Raw genomic sequence first — 20,801 nt, forward strand, 5'->3', positions numbered from 1 at the left:
TGTTTAAAACTATAACTCAGCGATTGTATATGTGTTCTTTTCGATCCATCTCATGGCCTTACTTAATGTAAGAAAACCAATAAAATGATAACCAGTAGTAGTAGAAGTATGTATTTTAATTCATATATTTAGACGAAGGTTCATTTGCATTAAACAGAATTGAATGTAAGCACGATAATTTACTGCCAATTATTACAATGGAAAATTATTTTAGTCAACTGTTAAATTGCATTTCACAAACAAATACATTTGATGGTGATTAATAAACGAAGTGTAAATAGAGATTTGAAGTAATTTATATTAGTAATGATTTAGTAATTACATTAGTAATGCTTTTTCATTTATAATGTGGGAGTCGAACTAATCGTTAACCCAATACACGAATCAATACACCTTTATCATGTTTAAGGCTGAAAGTTAGGACATCATGGAAGGCCTGTTTGAAGCCTGCTGACGCCGCGTCCCATTATTTCCTGAGCCGTTTGCGCATCCTTGAAGGTCAGTAACATAAATCGAACCTCCATCAGTAGTTTGCCTGGCCTATAGCCAAAATCGCTGCCAGACCCCGTGTGCGCGGCACCTTTTGCGACCATTTCTCCGTCATTAGTTGCCTCTTTTGGCAAGGTTATTGTGTCCCCTGTATCGCGGCGACGTCGCTGTGGAGGCTTCAACAGTTCAGAGACTTCCACAACAAACGTTGGCATGTAACCGGTTTTCAACAGATCTGCCTCTTCGGTTATCACATGCGATTCGGCGACAATGTTTTGATAACCCTTATTCCAATAACTCTGTTGACCATGATCCCCCCGAGTATTGACATAAACTTCATCGGATATGTCGTGTTTAACTTTTACCCAGAACGGTGTCCTTGGCTCAGTGTCGATTGTGAACCGCAATGCAGTTCCGGCTTGGCACACAACCACTCTTGGTATGAACCACACGTCAGTGCTTGTTGACTGCACATTATCCAACATGACCGGATCAAGAATAACACCTTCATTGCATTTTTCCGGACAGTATGTGTTCTTTTCAATCCCCACAGATACTTTTGGTGAATGACTTCTACTGTATTGCGTAACAACTTCGCCGATGATGTTCCTGTTTTTGGACGTTTTGCTCACAAACTCGATGCCGTATGTACCGTTGCGGGATTTGAAAGTTGCATTCCGAATAGTGGAAAATTTTGCCTCTTCCGGCGTAAATATCAAGTCCAGAGGTATTTGTAAATCTGTATTAGCCGTCTTTAAATCGACCAGACTTGTGGTTTTTTTCAGTGCCAGCCAGTCGTTGTTCAACAAATTGTACTTTATTCCGTGGCAGGTGCCTGCTCCAGATAGCGTTGAGTGCAACCGAAAAAGATTCATGGCGGGTGAGATTTTCGGTAATGTTACACTTTTCAAACCTGCGCACACGTAAAGCTCAATAGAACTGTCTTGTGCGTAAACGTCCGTCATTTGAAGTTGATTGGTTTCTATGGTGTTTTCCAGGTGCTGCGCTATGGTCCATTGTGATTCATCGGTAACATACTCCCTGTCGCGTATGAGGAATTTCCATTGGACACAGTTTTCGGTTAGCGGACCTAAGAAGCCCTCCTTATTCAGCTGTTCGCGAAGCTTGCTCAGTTTTTCGTTCCAGTTAATCCTGATGGTTCGTATTTCATTTGCGCCAATTTTTATTTTCAGTGCGTCTAATAGGCTTTTTACGTTGCGAAAGATTATTGGCTCATCGCCGGGAGCGATGATCTCAACAGATATGAATATCTCAGAATCCACATTAATTGGGGAATTATTTTTCCATATTCTCCAATCATGCGTTTCATTTCTAACACCGATTGATCCTTTCGAAATTAGTTTTTCGCGAGCTAATTTTAAATTTTTATTTTTATTAAACTCAATTTCGATGGTTTTTTTCGACGTTACCGTCGATGAGTGTCACTTTAAGTGCACTCGCTGCCGATATTAGCAGTAATAAATGTACTAACAACATCTTCGTACTCGTCGGTCTTGTAGCGCACTGAATTCATAATTTCTTCGCCACATGATTTATACTTTACCATCAGAGGCAGTCATTTCTCTATGTATAGGCTATACATCTGAATTTTGTTTTGTAGACTTATCACTGGTTCAAAAGTCAGTCTCTCTTGGTGTTGGTCAAATTTTCCCACCCAAAAAAAAAAACTGTCTAGTGTCAGATCAATAAGTGTGTTTTAATATGACAATAATCGTTAATAATCCATTAATTTTTTGGGATTTACTTGATCCTATATGAGTGTCAAAGGGGACCCGATTTCAGTCAGAAGTTTTCAACACGGTGACATTTCCGAATAATGCTGATTAAGAATATAATATTGTTCGTAGGAAACTGGTCGTTACGACTGATATGTATTGTGTTTTATTATTATGATTAATAATATATTTATTTATTAATGTTGTTATCAGCGAAAATACATGACGGATTGTACATAAATAGCCGCGAACAATGCTGCGTGGAGTAGCTTTTTTACCATATTCGCAATAGCTATCAACAGTAAATGAATAAGATAGCGATTCTTCGAATGTGATTTCTATAAATTAGCTGTTACAATCGTTCACTTCGTCAGTAGTCATTATCAACGCAAGCAAACATGAAGTACGTCCAAGTACTTTGTTTATTTTTCGCTTTTACACAGATTAAAAGTAGCCAAGTGATTTTGCAAAGTAATTCATCGCCCAGTGCAGCTGAAAATAAAACAAATATCAATGATCGCGTCAAGAATATGAACGTAAATGTAACGAAAGATGGTCACATTATTGATGTAAGCAACGTTACTGCTAAAAGCGTCGTACACAATGGAACAATTTCTACTGCAAGCAAGCAAAATACTTTTTATGTAAATAATCAAGACACAGTGGGGACTTCAAGCAGTGATCTAAACTTCACTCCTGAGTTTCAAGGATTGGGAGTAGAAGATCGCTTCGTCAAGGAAGTAAACGTTTCATGCGTTCGTATAGCAAAGGAAACTAATGTTACGATTCATATCGATTCCGACAGCATCAGGAAATACCTTAGAGGCTTAAAAATAGATGTCAATGGACAACTTGTGATGACCAATCACACAGTAGCAGATCTCAAGGGGTGTCCGCATATTCGCCCATTAAATTTCTCTGGCTTCCAAAAGAGTTCCACATTCGATGCCAACGAAATCGATGTGATGAAATTCCGCATAACCGATCAGTCAGCAAATTACGCCAAAATTTTGGGGTATTCAGCAACTCAACAAAACATGAACAATCACTTGCCTCGCATTTCCTACAGCATCGCTAGATTTGTCATTGAAAAATACGCTATCAAATTCAAAAAGGGCGATCTAATCATAAGTAGCGAATTTTACGATGAAATTCAACGTGCGTTGTCATCAAGTGCTTTGAGTCTATCAAAAGCTAGGGAATTACTTGCCATTTTACAAAAATACGGATGGTATGTACCACTGCATTACAAGACTGGCGGGTCTTTCTACGTTACCGATAAAAAAGCAGTAAATAACTCAGAAGAAGCTGGAGGCAATGCTAAAAACTTACTAGATTGCTTCAAACTTGCTGCAAAGCGTGAAGCAAATGATACGCAACAAAGTCCGCCAAAGTGCAAGCATTTTGAACATATCGACCAAGGCATGAGAATTCCCCCATCGCCCGGAAGTTTTATTTCACGATCTTCACCAGCCAAAATGTTAGAGGACACTTTGCGTGATCAACAACAATGGAAAATCGTTCAATACAATCGTCTACTACCAACTCTTTTGTTACTAAAAAATTATAATAATTCGATTTTATCCCTATGTATCAAACTCCTTGCGGAATTCCGTGTAGACCTGCAGGAGGATGAAGCTGATGTCAACATCCGAGAATATTCAATAAAAATTGAGCAATTATTGTATAACAAGCAATAATTGTAATGCATTATTTAACATTTGTATTATTCTTAATAAAGTCTCAGACGATAAGTAATACAGAAATATGTTTTTCAATTATGTCAAAAATAAGAACAATAATAAGTACGGTTATGTGTGAAAGCAATATTTTGCCCATATATATTTGAATATTTAATTTTACCATGCCGGGTGTATAGCTATAGATAACACGGTAACATATGTAACTCTGCGAATTTAATGTCAGCTGCACAATGCGATAACAAAATACAATTCTTTTCCACCTTTAACCTCACAGCAACCTATTTGTTCAGTGGAGGAATGATTGACTGATAACATTTGAGCGTCAAACCAACAAAACCCACAGGGTGGCTATCAAATAAAGCTGGTTGATCTTTTGCAAATAAAACCAAATTCAAATTATTTGTAGAAGAGCGCTTCATTCGTTTTCAGATCGCACAATGTGCCGAAGAATCTTCCACCATCCATCTTCCACAGCTTATCTGAGCATTTTCATCGAAAAATCATATATCTTGGTGAAGCTTATCAGAATGACGGCATTATATGAAGCTTAGAGAAGCCAATCAATCATCCACAAAAACTTTCCACTATCCCCATGTTTCTTCGCAAGATTTTCGACTACATATGGTTCCAGCAGGACGGTGCTACTTGCCCCACATACCACTTTTTGTGGGGTGCCATCTAGGATAAGTGCTATGCCAACCATCCACCGACGATTGACGACCGAAAGCACAAATTGAAGTCTCCATTCAGGATATTGAATGTAATGAAAATTGAAAACAAACTTTAGCAGAATAAAGTGTTTTTAATTTGTAATTAGTTTTACGCATTAAAGTAATAAAACTTAGCTGAAAATTTAAATTTATATTAGCTCTTTGTAAATATTTAAGTATTAAATATTATTATAAGCATTTGAAATTTATTTATTATTGGTATTATATATATATACAAATATATATTATTGTTAATATTTTCAAGCCATTTCCAGGCTGTAAATAACATTTGAGACCCTTTTTGAGGTCTTGTGGTATTATTGAAAATTCGATAGACCGAAAAATTCGGAATTCGATTCGATGTTCTTGTTTGAAACTCATATTTATCTATATTTTCATATATTTTGATTGACTTTTTTCTATAGAGATTAAAAGGAATCTGTTTTTTTTTTTTTGTATGAAAATTAAAAACCTTTCTATTTTCTTATGAGTTTCGATAATATAAGTTTTCGATAAAAACGTAGTAGGCCCTAGCTTTGACTTCGAGTGTAGCCACTTTAATAATCAGTATTGACAATTTGGGTACTGCTTTCAGGAGAGCCAAGCAATGAGCATGCCTTTAGGAGATTTGGAATCCGTGCTGATCGAGTTCATCACGCAGCATGCCAGCAACATCGACGTCTTCGCCGAAACCGGCAATCGCGTTCAGGTAAGTTGTAAAATACATACATTGATTCATTAAAATACTTTCAATTCTGTTCCAGGAAGAGAACATGATGGATTTTGAATTTGATTGGGGCGCAATCGGAATTGATGAAAGTTCTGGGGCCGTTGGTCAGGATCAGGCGCTTCAGCCTCAAATAGAAAATGCTATCCAACCAAAGAAGACAGCGGAGACACAGCCATTGGAGAACATACAGCAAAAACCGCCAACAGAGTATGTAATGATGCCTATTTCGCCAGTGGTGTCTATAGGACCGGGAAAACAAATTAGGAATAAAATACGAACTAATCAAAATGATGTGCCAACTGATACAGTTGACAATCCAACTCAGAGAACTATTACAGGTGAGAAACAAATAAAGCCGAAAAATGCCAGGGCCAAAAAGGAGCCCGTTACGAGAACTATCAAGGCTCCCTCAAAGCCCAGTATTGCACAATTAAGAAGGGATGCTGCCAAGAAGAAGATCAAGGAAGCCAGAAAAAACAAGGAAACTGTGAGTCCAAGTCCTTCCGATACAGGGCCCTCTGAGCCAAGCACTTCCCAGAATGCTAACGAAACCGAAAGTAAGCCCAGTAATGCCAAGGGCACAAAGAAAAAAAGAGCTGCTAACAAAACTGATGCCGACACCATTGTGGAACAACCCACTCAGCCGACAGAATATGGAAAACCAGATGTCACTGCCGAACTAATACCAACGGTTCCAGTAGTTCCTTATATTCAAAGTCCACCAGTGCGCTCGATTGGCAAAGTGATCAAGCCAAGTAAAGCGCCGAGAAGAAAAAAAGCCATCAAAACTAATCTTATTCAGGGATATTCGAAAGATGATAGATTCGATTCAGCAAAAAAAACTGATGTTTCTAGGGCCAAAGCAAAGGCAACACCCAAGGAGCCTGTGCCACTGAACGCACCCTTTGAACCGACACCATGTATGAATCCTTTACCAATGATACCTAAAAATCCCGAACCCATAAAATCCATGAATCCCGCACCTAACACAAAACCCATGAGACCTATTGCACCAACAGAGCAAACGAATTCTGCACCTTCAATCGCACCCACAAGACCCCGATTGCCCGTCGCCCAAAAACCAGTACAGTCTCGGGAAAAAGTAGTTATCCCAATGACTTACTCGAGTGCTGCCAGTGTGGAGGCCACTCCACGGGTTCCATCCAGGGGTAAGAACGTGAACAACATAATGAAGAATGGGAATAACACTGGGAAATCAACGGGTCAGCCAGCCCAATCAGAGATATCGGATAGACCACATTCAAGGCCAGTGAGTTTCAGTGTGGTAAGTCTGGAATAAGTTTCTTTCTTTCTTTAGTCATTATTCAAAATACTTAATGTGCTACTAAATCACAATCGCACAGTTTCCTTATCCAATAATATCTAACAATTATTTGAGAAACATTTGAGTGTATTTAAGGTAAAATAATACCTTTTCTGAAAACATAGCTATTGCAAAGTATTAATTTAAAATACACAAAAAATATAAACAATCGACAGGCTCATAATTAATTAAAAATAACATAATTTTGTATTGGTTTTATTTTAAACAATTGTGAACGCTATAGTCGAGTATTCCGACTATTAAATACCCGTTATGTAACCAACAAACTTCAAACTAAGTATTTCCCCTACAAAACAATAAATATGACACATTGTTAATTTATGTTTATTTTTTTTGGAAAATAGCTTGAAAATATAAAAATACAACAAAAGAATACATTTATATTAAATTCATATTAACTTCACATAGTTTTCTTCAGAACTCGATTGCTGTTTCCTTAATTTTGCTTTGGCAGCCTTTTCTAAGGGTTTTCAGAAAAATTCTATTAAACAAATTTATAAATTGTCAATAAATAATCAATAAATACTTGATTAAAATCACTTACCTAAAATAACTCGGTTTCCTGTAAAATTATTGTAATTAAATAAAATAATAAACTATTGAAAAGATTATACTTACGACATCGGTCATCATTGGGCGCATTTTGGAATTGGCTTAAATATATCCTTAACAATTTATTTCTGATTAATGAAGATCATTAAACAAAATAACACATTACATAAAATAATCAATTTCAAATGCTTAGACCTCATTAGGAGCAGACGCGTCGCATAAATTTACATTTTCAGCTAAGTTTTATTACAGTAATGCGTAACATTAATTACATATTATCAAAATTTAATTCTGCTGAAATTTTTTATACCCTTGCAGAGGGTAGTTTAATATTTCAGAATTACGGTTTTCATTTGATTAAAATCGGCAGATTAAAACATATAGCTCCCACGGAAACAATCGAAATATTAAATACTAAAACATTAAAAGTTTTCAAGAATATTTAATTTTTGAAATATGCGGTAAAAAAACCGCATAGTGAAATCAAACATTTTTATAATATTATTAATATATTATTATTATTTGAGGTATTGAAATCGTAGATGGACAGAAAAATTCGGAATTCGATTTGTTGTTCCTGTTGGAAACTATTATTTATCTATACTTTCATATTTTTATACCCTTGCAGAGGGTATTATAATTTCAGTCAGAAGTTTGCAACGCAGTGAAGGAGACATTTCCGACCCTATAAAGTATATATATTCTTGATCAGCATCACTAGACGAGTCGATCTAGCCATGTCCGTCTGTCCGTCCGTTTATATGCAAACTTGTCTCTCAGTTTTAAAGCTAGATAGCATGAAACTTTCCCAAAAGTTGTCTTTCTATTGCAGGTAGTATATTAGTCGGAACGAGCCGGATCGGACGACTATAGCATATAGCTCCCATAGGAACAATCGGAAAAATAAGTTTAAAAAAATTATAACTTTGCTGTTTCTTAATTTTTTTTTAGTTCTTCGACATATAGTAATGGTAAAACATTTCCGATTTACGGTTTAAATTTCATCAAAATCGGACGACTATAGCATATAGCTCCCATAGGAACAATCGAAAAAAAAAATAAAAAAAAATTATAACTTTGCTGTTTTTTAATTTTTTTTTTAGTTCTTCGACTTATAGTAATGGTTAAATATTTCAGAATTATGGTTTAAATTTCATCAAAATCGGACGACTATATCATATAGCTCCCATAGAAATAATCAATAATATATAAAATAACTATCTAATAATTGAGCTGCAAATCATCATAGCTTGAATGTTTTTAAGCATGTACGCAAGTAAATCATAATTTTAATGTTTTCAAAAATATTTAGTTCTTGCAATAGCTGCAAGGGTATATGAACTTCGGCACGCCGAAGTTTGCTTCCTTTCTTGTTTTAACTCATGTATTTTTTTTATAGGAAAAAAGGAAAAAAAGGTTACTTTTTTCAGAGTATTCACCTTTTTTATTGTAAAAATACAACCTTTATATTTTGGCTTACGTTTCGATTATAAAAACGTAGTAGGCCCTAGCTTTGACATTGAGTGTCGCCACTTTAATAATCAGTATAAAAATTTTGACTACTGCTTTCAGGAGAACCAAACGATGTGCACGCCTTTTGGAGATACGGAATCCGAGCTACTCGAGTTCATCAGGCAGCATTCTAGCAACATCGACGTCTTCGCCGAAACCGGCAATCGCGTTCAGGTGAGTTGCAAAATACATACATTAATTCATTAAGATACTTTCAATTCCGTTTCAGGAAGAGAACATGATAGATTTTGAATTTGATTGGGGTACAATCGGAAATGATGGAAGCTCTCAGACCGTTGGCCAGGAACAGGAGAATATACAGCAAAAACCGCCACCAGAGTATAAAATGGTGCCTATTTCGCCAGTGGTGTCTATAGGACCGGGAAAACAAATTAGGAATAAAATACGAACTAATCAAAATGGTGTGCCATCTGATACAGTTGACAATCCAGCTCAGAGAACTATTAGAGGTGAGAAACAAATAAAGCCGAAAAATGCCAGGGCCAAAAAGGAGCCCATTACGAGAACTATCAATGCTCCCTCAAAGCCCAGTATTGCACAGTTAAGAAGGGATGCTGCCAAGAAGAAGATCAAGGAAGCCAGAAAAAACAAGGAAACTGTGAGTCCAAGTCCTTCCGATGCAGGGCCCTCTGAGCCAAGCACTTCCCAGAATGCTAACGAAACCGAAAGTAAGCCCAGTAATGCCAAGGGCACAAAGAAAAAAAGGGCTGCTAACAAAACTGATGCCGACACCATTGTGGAACAACCCACTCAGCCGACAGAATATGGAAAACCAGAATTCACTGCCGAACTAATACCAAAGGTTCCAGTAGTTCCTTATATTCAAAGTCCACCAGTGCGCTCGATTGGCAAAGTGGTCAAGCCAAGTAAAGCGCCGAGAAGAAAAAAAGCCATCAAAACTAATCTTATTCAGGGATATTCGAAAGATGATAGATTCGATTCAGCAAAAAAAACTGATGTTTCTAGGGCCAAAGCAAAGGCAACACCCAAGGAGCCTGTGCCACTGAACGCACCCTTTGAACCGACACCATGTATGAATCCTTTACCAATGATACCTAAAAATCCCGAACCCATAAAATCCATGAATCCCGCACCTAACACAAAACCCATGAGACCTATTGCACCAACAGAGCAAACGAATTCTGCACCTTCAATCGCACCCACAAGACCCCGATTGCCCGTCGCCCAAAAACCAGTACAGTCTCGGGAAAAAGTAGTTATCCCAATGACTTACTCGAGTGCTGCCAGTGTGGAGGCCACTCCACGGGTTCCATCCAGGGGTAAGAACGTGAACAACATAATGAAGAATGGGAATAACACTGGGAAATCAACGGGTCAGCCAGCCCAATCAGAGATATCGGATAGACCACATTCAAGGCCAGTGAGTTTCAGTGTGGTAAGTCTGGAATAAGTTTCTTTCTTTCTTTAGTCATTATTCAAAATACTTAATGTGCTACTAAATCACAATCGCACAGTTTCCTTATCCAATAATATCTAACAATTATTTGAGAAACATTTAAGTGTATTTAAGGTAAAAATAATACCTCGGGGTTAAATCAGTACCGAAAATATTAAGTTCAAAGTGAAAATATTTGGATTTACCGTGATTTTTCTCTGGGTGTATTATTTTCGATTTATACGCGTATATGTTTAAAAACATTGAAGCTATAATGATATGTACGGACGGACAGATGCTGATCAATAATATATATACTTTATAGGGTCGGAGATGTCTCTTTCACTGCAAGGGTATAACAAATTTCAGCAGAATAAAGTTTTGATAATTTGTAATTAATGTTACGCATTACAGTAACAAAACTTAGCTGAAAATGTAAATTTATTTGACTTCAAGTTTCGTCACTTTAATAATCAGTATTGAAAATTTGGCAACTGCTTTCAGGGGACCCAAACGATGAGCACGCCTTTTGGATATACGGAATCCGAGCTACTCGAGTTCATCAGGCAGCATTTTAGCAACATCGACGTCTTCGCCGAAACCGGCAACCGCGTTCAGGTGAGTTGTCAAATACGTACATGAATTCATTAAAATACTTTCAATTCCGTTCCAGGAAGAGAACGTGATGGATTTTGAATTTGATTTGGGCACAATCGGAAATGATGAAAGCTCTGGGGCCGTTGGCCAGGAACAGGAGAATATACAGGAAAAACCGCCAACAGAGTACGTAATGATGCCTATTTCGCCAGTGGTGTCTATAGGACCGGGAAAACAAATTAGGAATAAAATACGAACTAATCAAAATGATGTGCCATCTGATACAGTTGACAATCCAGCTCAGAGAACTATTAGAGGTGAGAAACAAATAAAGCCGAAAAATGCCAGGGCCAAAAAGGAGCCCGTTACGAGAACTATCAAGGCTCCCTCAAAGCCCAGTATTGCACAATTAAGAAGGGATGCTGCCAAGAAGAAGATCAAGGAAGCCAGAAAAAACAAGGAAACTGTGAGTCCAAGTCCTTCCGATGCAGGGCCCTCTGAGCCAAGCACTTCCCAGAATGCTAACGAAACCGAAAGTAAGCCCAGTAATGCCAAGGGCACAAAGAAAAAAAGGGCTGCTAACAAAACTGATGCCGACACCATTGTGGAACAACCCACTCAGCCGACAGAATATGGAAAACCAGATGTCACTGCCGAACTAATACCAACGGTTCCAGTAGTTCCTTATATTCAAAGTCCACCAGTGCGCTCGATTGGCAAAGTGATCAAGCCAAGTAAAGCGCCGAGAAGAAAAAAAGCCATCAAAACTAATCTTATTCAGGGATATTTGAAAGATGATAGATTCGATTCAGCAAAGGCAACACCCAAGGAGCCTGTGCTACTAAACGCACCCTTTGAACCGACACCACGTATGAATCCTTTACCAATGATACCTACAAATCCCAAACCCATAAAATCCATGAATCCCGCACCTAACACAAAACCCATGAGACCTATTGCACCAACAGAGCAAACGAATTTTGCACCTTCAATCGCACCCACAAGACCCCGATGGCCCGTCGCCCAAAAACCAGTACAGTCTCGGGGAAAAGTAGTTAGCCCAATGACTTACTCGAGTGCTGCCAGTGTGGAGGCCACTCCACGGGTTCCATCCAGGGGTAAGAACGTGAACAACATGATAAAGAATGAATCAGAGATATCGAATAGACCACGTTTTAGGCCAGTGAGTTACAGTGTGGTAAGTCTGGAATTATTCATTATTTAATAAATAATATTTAATGTGCTACTAAATCACAATCGCTCAGGTTCCTAATATAATTAATATTTATTGACATTTTTTTTAGAAGCATTTAAGTATATTAAAGGTAAAAAAGTAGCTTTTCTGAAAACATAACAATTGAAAGTATTATTATACGATTACAGAAAAAATATAAAAAAACGACAGGTTCATTATTAATTAAAAAGAGTTTTACTTAAGTTTAACTTAACTTTAACTTTACCTTAGCTGATCTAAAACTTTGCTTTTGTGTTGCAGAGTAATCTTTACAAATAAATCCCAAGATAATTTAAGACATATGATTTAAATATAAGTATGAAAATCCTGTCAATTATTTAATCTCATAATAATTTTTTTTAAATACCTTTTGAAGTTCCATTTTCATGTTATTTCTAGTTTATTTAAATAGTTACTAAGATGAATAGAAACTAAAAATAATTTGAAGAGAAAATGTAAAAATAAAAAAAACGATGTCTTGCTGTAAATTGTTTTCTTCGTATTTTATTACTATAGACTTTAGATGGCTCAATTACGCGTTTGCGAGTGCGGTCCATGTCAAGATCCGTATCGCCTTCTTCGAACCGTCGATCACTTTTCTCGTCCTCGTCCTCATCCTCGTCCTCGTCCTCATCCTCGTCCTCGACCTCGTCTTCGTCCTCGTCCTCAACCTCGTCGTTAAGATCGAATTCCTGCTCATCATCGTCGTCCTCAAGATCGTGTTCCTGTTCATCAACGTCGTCCTCGAGAACAAGGTCCGGTTCATCATCATCTTCGTCCTCAAGATCGTGTTCCTGTTCATCAACGTCGTCCTCGAGAAGAAGGTCCGGTTCATCATCATCCTCATCCTCAAGCTCGAGTTCCGCTTCATCATCGCCGTCCTCAAGATCAAGCCTTAAATCTTCGGGATCTAGATCCTCCTCATCTCTGTCTTTGGCAGACAGATCAACGCTGCACAGAGACTATCCAGCTTTTAGCGAATCGCCATCGAACTTAAACAACCCCCTGGGTGAACCATCCCATCTGGAGTCATCACCATCGCCACCGGAATCGCCCATCGAGATCCTTTCGAGTTTCGAAATGCATCTGAAGGCCTTGGGATCGGCGTACATTTCCGTAGTGTCGCCGATTCCATGGTGTCCATTCGGTGAGATTCCAGTGCCAGACTTGTCGGAGTCATCGACTTCTTCTTCATCGCCATCATCAACTGCATCGTCAGCTTCCGCATCCGCATCACCATCCGCATCGGCAGCCCCCTTATCGGGGAGCGAGGATTCCGACAGCAGCGATAGTGACATCGATTACAAAGCGATTCCCCAGTTCTATGAACATGATGAGGTGAGTAAAGTTGAAAGGAAAAAGAACTATTACCTTTCTAAGGCAACATAATTTTCTCAATCTTCACTGGTACAAAAATTGAATTGTAATAATAAATATCTGCATATTGGATTCTTAATTTGATGTCTTGTATTTAAAATAAGTATAATATCATGATATCAAATACAATGCGCAAATTAAGTAGCATGATTTAATTTTGAAATATTTCAATAAATGTGGAAAAAAGATTTAAAACTGTTCCAGTTTGATTTAAATGCATTTAATTTCATTTAAATATTATATATCAAATAACAATGAAAAAAAAAATCTCGATTTACTACCTATTATTTATTATTAATTTAATTTAAACACCTTTAAACTTCACCAGGCCACACAAAACACACCGCAACTGACAGCACAACAATCTGAAGAAGAATCGATTAATGAGAATACAGATGAGAATTTTTATGAACGAATAATAAAAAATGAACCAGATGAGGAGCCCTATAATTCCCAAAATTGGGAACCATTAGAGATAATTTATAAACAGGATATTTCAGAACCAGAAGTGTCGCCAAGTAATCATACATTCTTTGAGCCAGAATTAGAACCAAATGCTCAAACCCATCTGGCAACAGAACAATTTGAAGCACAGTGGTTCAACCGGAATCCCTTCCAAGATTCCATTTCAGATGTCAAATCCTGTGAAGCTCAAGTTACTGTACCAGCGTATTCGGATATTTCCGAACCAGATATGGAACCTTCAATTTCTGAACCACATTTTACAAGCTATCTGCCTGATCAGATATCCTTGGAGGAACCCAAGTCAATCGAGCCAGAGTACCGTGAATATACAACTTCTGTACCGGTGGATTCGAACTCAGTCAATGAACCATATATAAATCAGTTCAGTCCAAACTTTTTGGAACCAGATTTAGAACTGCGTAGACCTGAAAGTACTGAACCAGATTTTACAATTCCTGAAATATATACGAAACCTAACCAGTTTGAGCCAAGTGTGGAATTTTGCAATACTAGAACTACTGAGCCATATGCAAATCCAAAATCAAATGTTTCTGAACGAGATATAAGAACCTTGAATTCCACAATGTCTGAATCTGATGTTTATCCAGGTAATTCAAATTTTTCTCCAGAAGCAGACATTTTAGAAGCATTTTCAAAACCGAATACGAAACCATGGAACCCTACATTTTCCGAGAGAGATGAGAATCCTTGTAGTCCTAAATATTTTGAACCTGATTTAAAAGCTTGTAAAATTACTGTACGAATTTTTAAATCTGTAGTTAGGCCAAATGTTTCTGAAACAGCAGATGAGAAACCCTCTTGCTCGAAAATGTGTAAGCCTGTTGTGCAACCTAGTAACTCTAGAATTTCCAACCTAGAACTTAATCCCCGAAATCCTACAATTTGTGAGCCAATCGATTGGGAATCAAGCTATGAACCAGATATGGATTCAAACATTTTAGAAGCATATTTAAAACTATGTAATCCTCAAACATCTGAACCGAATACGAAACCATGTAATCCTCAATTTTCCAAAAGAGAGGAGAAACCTTGTAGTCCTAAACTTTTTCAACCTGATGTAAGAACTTGTAATTCTACTGAACGAGATCCAAGTCTACGTAATTCCAAAATTAATGTAAAAGATGTGAAATCATTAAATGACGAAGTTTCTGAAGCTGCAAATGTGAAACCCTGTAGCTCGAAAATCTCAAAACTTGATGTACAACCGAGTAGTTCTAAGATTTCCAAGCCAGAAGTGAATGCATGTGATCCCAAAATTCCAAAGCCAATCAATTCGACATCAATCAATGAACCAGATATGAATTTAAAAGTTTTAGAACTACGTAGTTCCAAAATTAATGTAAAAGATGTGAAATCATTAAATGACGAAGTTTCTGAAGCTGCAAATGTGAAACCCTGTAGCTCGAAAATCTCAAAACTTGATGTACAACCGAGTAGTTCTAAGATTTCCAAGCCAGAAGTGAATGCATGTGATCCCAAAATTCCAAAACCAATCAATTCGACATCAATCAATGAACCAGATATGAATTTAAAAGTTTTAGAACTACGTAATTCCAAAATTAATGTAAAAGATGTGAAATCATTAAATGACGAAGTTACTGAAGCTGCAAATGTGAAACCCTGTAGCTCGGAAATCTCAAAACTTGATGTACAACCGAGTAGTTCTAAGATTTCCAAGCCAGAAGTGAATGCATGTGATCCCAAAATTCCAAAGACAATCAATTCGAAATCAATCAATGAACCAGATATGAATTTAAAAGTTTTAGAACTACGTAATTCCAAAATTAATGTAAAAGATGTGAAATCATTAAATGACGAAGTTTCTGAAGCTGCAAATGTGAAACCCTGTAGCTCGAAAATCTCAAAACTTGATGTACAACCGAGTAGTTCTAAGATTTCCAAGCCAGAAGTGAATGCATGTGATCCCAAAATTCCAAAGGCAATCAATTCGAAATCAATCAATGAACCAGATATGAATTTAAAAGTTTTAGAACTACGTAATTCCAAAATTAATGTAAATGATGTGAAATCATTAAATGACGAAGTTTCTGAAGCTGCAAATGTGAAACCCTGTAGCTCGAAAATCTCAAAACTTGATGTACAACCGAGTAGTTCTAAGATTTCCAAGCCAGAAGTGAATGCATGTGATCCCAAAATTCCAAAACCAATCAATTCGACATCAATCAATGAACCAGATATGAATTTAAAAGTTTTAGAACTACGTAATTCCAAAATTAATGTAAATGATGTGAAATCATTAAATGACGAAGTTACTGAAGCTGCAAATGTGAAACCCTGTAGCTCGGAAATCTCAAAACTTGATGTACAACCGAGTAGTTCTAAGATTTCCAAGCCAGAAGTGAATGCATGTGATCCCAAAATTCCAAAGACAATCAATTCGAAATCAATCAATGAACCAGATATGAATTTAAAAGTTTTAGAACTACGTAATTCCAAAATTAATGTAAAAGATTTGAAATCATTAAATGACGAAGTTTCTGAAGCTGCAAATGTGAAACCCTGTAGCTCGAAAATCTCAAAACTTGATGTACAACCGAGTAGTTCTAAGATTTCCAAGCCAGAAGTGAATGCATGTGATCCCAAAATTCCAAAGGCAATCAATTCGAAATCAATCAATGAACCAGATATGAATTTAAAAGTTTTAGAACTACGTAATTCCAAAATTAATGTAAATGATGTGAAATCATTAAATGACGAAGTTTCTGAAGCTGCAAATGTGAAACCCTGTAGCTCGAAAATCTCAAAACTTGATGTACAACCGAGTAGTTCTAAGATTTCCAAGCCAGAAGTGAATGCATGTGATCCCAAAATTCCAAAGCCAATCAATTCGAAATCAATCAATAAACCAGATATGAATTTAAAAGTTTTAGAACTAGATTCAAAACTGTGTAATCCCAACACTTTAGAGCCAGATAAGAAGCAATGTAACTCGAAAATTAACAAAAGGGACGACAAGCCATGTAGTCCTAAGCTTTTTAAGCCAGATTTGAAAACATCTTATTGTAAAACTTCTGAACGAGATGCAAGCCCACAAACTTCAAAATAAATGAACCAGATTTAAAATCCCATAATCGCGAAATTTCTGAATCAGATGTTACGCCAAGTAGTTCAAAAGCTTTTGAAGCAGCAAATGAAAAGCCCTGTAGCTCCAAAAATTCAGTGCCAGATGTGAAACGTAAATATCGGAAGTCAAAAAAATCGAAGTCAGTGAAGCGAAAAGGCTCGAAATTATTGGATGAGCCAGTAGAACCAAAGACCAGGAAACCGGAAAATGAAACGAAGAACGAAGATCCGAAGTCTCAGGCTTTTCTTCATTATAAAATTCCAAGGCTGGGGTCTAAAATACCATCAACAAGGCATGATTTCCATGAAGTTAATCCTATGAACACTCGGCCAAGGTGCTTGCCATACTATCAGTACCAGTCGATGTGGAATTTTCAGCCTAATTATATGAACCATGCGAATATTAACCAGACTTTCCAAGACCACCATCCGATGAGAAGTTATCCATCTTCTCACGCGGCCCATCCGATGCGAGCGGCTCAGAGTTATCAATCGGTACATCCGATGCAAGGTATTCCGTCCAATCGTATGTTCCATCCGATTAGGAATGTCCATCCACTGCCAATGCGAAGTTATGTGCCACCGTTTCCGATGCACCGCTTTCAGCCCGATCAAACAGTCCATTATCCGCAAGCCTATTATCCAATGGAAACTATGAGGCATTCACAAAGGAATTATGCTACGAACAATAATGACCAGCAAGAACCATCAACTTCGGGGAACAATACACACGTAAGCTATAAATAGTTCAATTAATATGTAAGGTTCGCTAAGCAATACTTAAAATTGATTAATTAACAGACTTTAGACTTTTTGTAGCCTATTGAAAACCACATTGGCATTTATTTATTTTAGTAAAGCCCGACTATATGTGATTATTTTCAGCACATTGATCGTATTATGGGAAGAGCCTTCGGGGGTCGCAAGTACAGAACACTCAAGGATCTCAAAAAACGAACCAATTTGTCGAAAAAAAGATTGCGTCGGGTTCTTAAAAATGTGGGAAAGATTAAACGCGCCAAGTGGCGCATTAGCAAGTTTTATCTGCAGGCCTACGAAGACGAATTGAGAGGCATTTCTCCACCCAGGGATCACGAACCGGTAGGCAGGATTATATATATTATATATCCTACCCGCAGTTAAATTGTGATAACCACTTTCCCTTAGCTTGCTCTGAGTAACTTATATCGTAAGGTGATTAAATCCTACGACGGCTGCAAGTTTCAACGCATGGATGAGTTGGTAGAGAAAACCGGTCTCTCGAGATCGAAAATAAGACTGGCCTTGAAGATGATCGGACGCAAGCGATCCACCAAGTGGCGTCTGATCAACTATAGGAAGCCCCTTATTCACTATCATCGAGGTCACAAGAAGTCCAAATAGGCTACCACAGCTATCTACCATTGTCTGTGCTAAATATCATTCAATTGACATTTTATTACTTTAATAAGCTCTGTTGGCTGCTTTAATATCTCATTTACATATAACACTTCAACACTATTCAATGTTTGATTTTCGTTTTTCATTTTGATAGATTTCTTGGCGGTATTATAATTACACTCTTTTCAAATGCTCAAAAAAAGACAGCATTATTAAAAGCCAACTTTGAATCGTAGATTTATAGAAATAAATGCCACAAGAATTAAAAAGTATTCCTTTTTGAAAACGGTTTTTTTTTGTACAAAATGCTGTTCTTATCTCACGTTTCTGCAAAGCAGGATTACATTATTAAAGTTTCTAGATTTAGATCCAAAAATTATAAACCAACATTTAAACGCAGACCTTTAAAATTTTGACAAAAAACCTTTAGAAGTATGCCTTTGTAAGAGTGGTGATCTGCAAGAAAAGTTATGAGCATTTTTTGAAAATTAAGATATTGTTGACGCAGGTTTATATTATTTATTTCGATTCTTGAGTTTTTTTTATTTTATTTAATTTCTGTTCAGCATAGCTTTTTCACATCTGCTTCCAATTGTCTCTCTCAATTCAAGTGTTACCCTATTCTGATCTTCACATAGTCCTCACTACTTATTCTACATTATTGGAACATCGGAATGGAACATAAGTGTTATTATTATTAAATTATTAAATAGTCACATCTTATATCCACTTGATCTATACAGCTTCCAATATACTGCTAACAATATAAGCCTTTAAAATTATGCCTTATCAATATAGGACATTAGTGGGCCACTTTTTTTGCAAAGCCATGTCTTAAAAATATAGAAAGGGGCTACATCATATAATTTTTCAAAAAATCAATACAAAATCACAAGCCAACATTTAAGCGCAGATCTTTTATAATTCAAGCTACAAACTTTGAGAAAAGTTATGATCTTAGAAGTGCTGGCATAAGGTCACTTTTCTGTAAAGCTGGATTGGGATTTTTTTTTTTTTTTGCGTAAATTTGAACTTAAGATTACATAAAAAAATTTCAAAAATGTTTTTTAAAACCAATTTGTAACTATTGGAATGTTCTTTTCTCCATATGTTTTGTAAATGTGTTGAACATTTGTTTCTATTGAACTAGATTTTATATTTCTTTTGGTAATTTGGCAAGTGCAATTTGGTTCTCTTGTTGCCCTTATTGTTGTTATTTTAGTTGTTGCAGCAATTTCGATTGTGTGTGTATTTTGATGTTTTCTATGCGCTGGCAATTAATTGCTTTCAAATCCTTTTATCCAACAGATTTGGTCAATTTATTTTGCACAGTTTTTTGCCGTTTGCCATTGCAGATGTGTGTTTTGGTTTTAGCGATGCCTTGTTGTACTTACCACACACACACACATGTACACACACATATATATATCAATATATTTATATAGGCCATGTATGAGTGAGTACATATGTGTGCGCTTGTTTGGTCTGAATTTATTACATGTTTAGTTTATTGTTTTTTAATGGCGCTTAGTTTCAATTTGAGCGAAGCAATAAATTACACATTACTGACTGCCCCAAGTCCTTGTCTCGTCCTTTTTCTGTATGTCTCTGTGTGTTTGGCATTCTGTGTGCCGAGGGTAAGCGCTTTAATGAGGCCAAAGGAGTCGATCCGGCATTTGATGCCAGATTGCCAGATTGATGCCAACCACAGACGGTTGACCTTTCGTGGGAGTTCATCGTCAAGAGGGTAAAAAAAACGAGCTCAAAGGCACGCATCGTTTAGTTCAAAGACTTTAAATGCCACAACAATTTAATTTAAACGCTACTTATCAAACACCAGAATATACAAAAAATTAAAGCATACTTGCCAAGAAATTTTATTGACTCATAACTAAAATCACACACACAATCTGTTATCAATCTTCATATGGTACTTCAGTTATTAAACTAAATATTAATTATATTTTTCACCATTAGGTCAAAGCGTTCAAAATAATGTAATAAATAAAATAAATACATAGTATATTATTATAGGTTTCGTGGCTATTAATTACAACCTGTTGTAATTGCCAATATATACCCATTTTTAATAAACAAAAATTTTTCAACAAATTGAAAATGGAATTAATAAATTACTTGTTCATAGTAAATGGCTTTCCTTGAAAAAGTTTTGTTATTAAAATCCATCAGTGTCAAACAAAAGAATTGGAACTGATAGGAATACTAGCTATAATTATAAAAAAAAAGCAATGTGCTTTGATTAGAGAAATCTAAAAATATCAATTTTTAAACTGCATTAATGCACAATTTATTTTTAAAAAAACGTAAGGTTCTAGTTGATTTTAGTTTTAATTTTAAATTTTTATTTTTTCTCCTTTTTTTTAGACTTTTTTTTCTCTTCGAGAAGCTTAGCGTTATTTCTTTTTATGTTACAATTATCTTTCTTCTC

General features: G+C 36.5%; 1 protein-coding gene across 1 annotated transcript; it reads left to right on the forward strand.

The window, feature by feature from the left end:
• The first annotated feature begins 5,168 nt into the window (after nt 1-5,168).
• Nucleotides 5,169-18,594, forward strand: LOC128260639 (mucin-5AC). The gene is given in 11 exon segments (XM_052993789.1): nt 5,169-5,347; nt 5,403-6,653; nt 8,838-8,951; nt 9,007-10,194; nt 10,699-10,812; nt 10,868-11,989; nt 12,542-13,363; nt 13,731-16,955; nt 16,958-17,704; nt 17,858-18,073; nt 18,140-18,594. Coding segments are annotated over 11 exon segments (9,117 nt in total). The 5' UTR covers nt 5,169-5,245; the 3' UTR covers nt 18,356-18,594.
• The last annotated feature ends 2,207 nt before the right edge of the window (nt 18,595-20,801 follow it).

Source organism: Drosophila gunungcola (assembly GCF_025200985.1).
Source record: "Drosophila gunungcola strain Sukarami chromosome X unlocalized genomic scaffold, Dgunungcola_SK_2 000034F, whole genome shotgun sequence".
NCBI lineage: Eukaryota > Metazoa > Arthropoda > Insecta > Diptera > Drosophilidae > Drosophila > Drosophila gunungcola.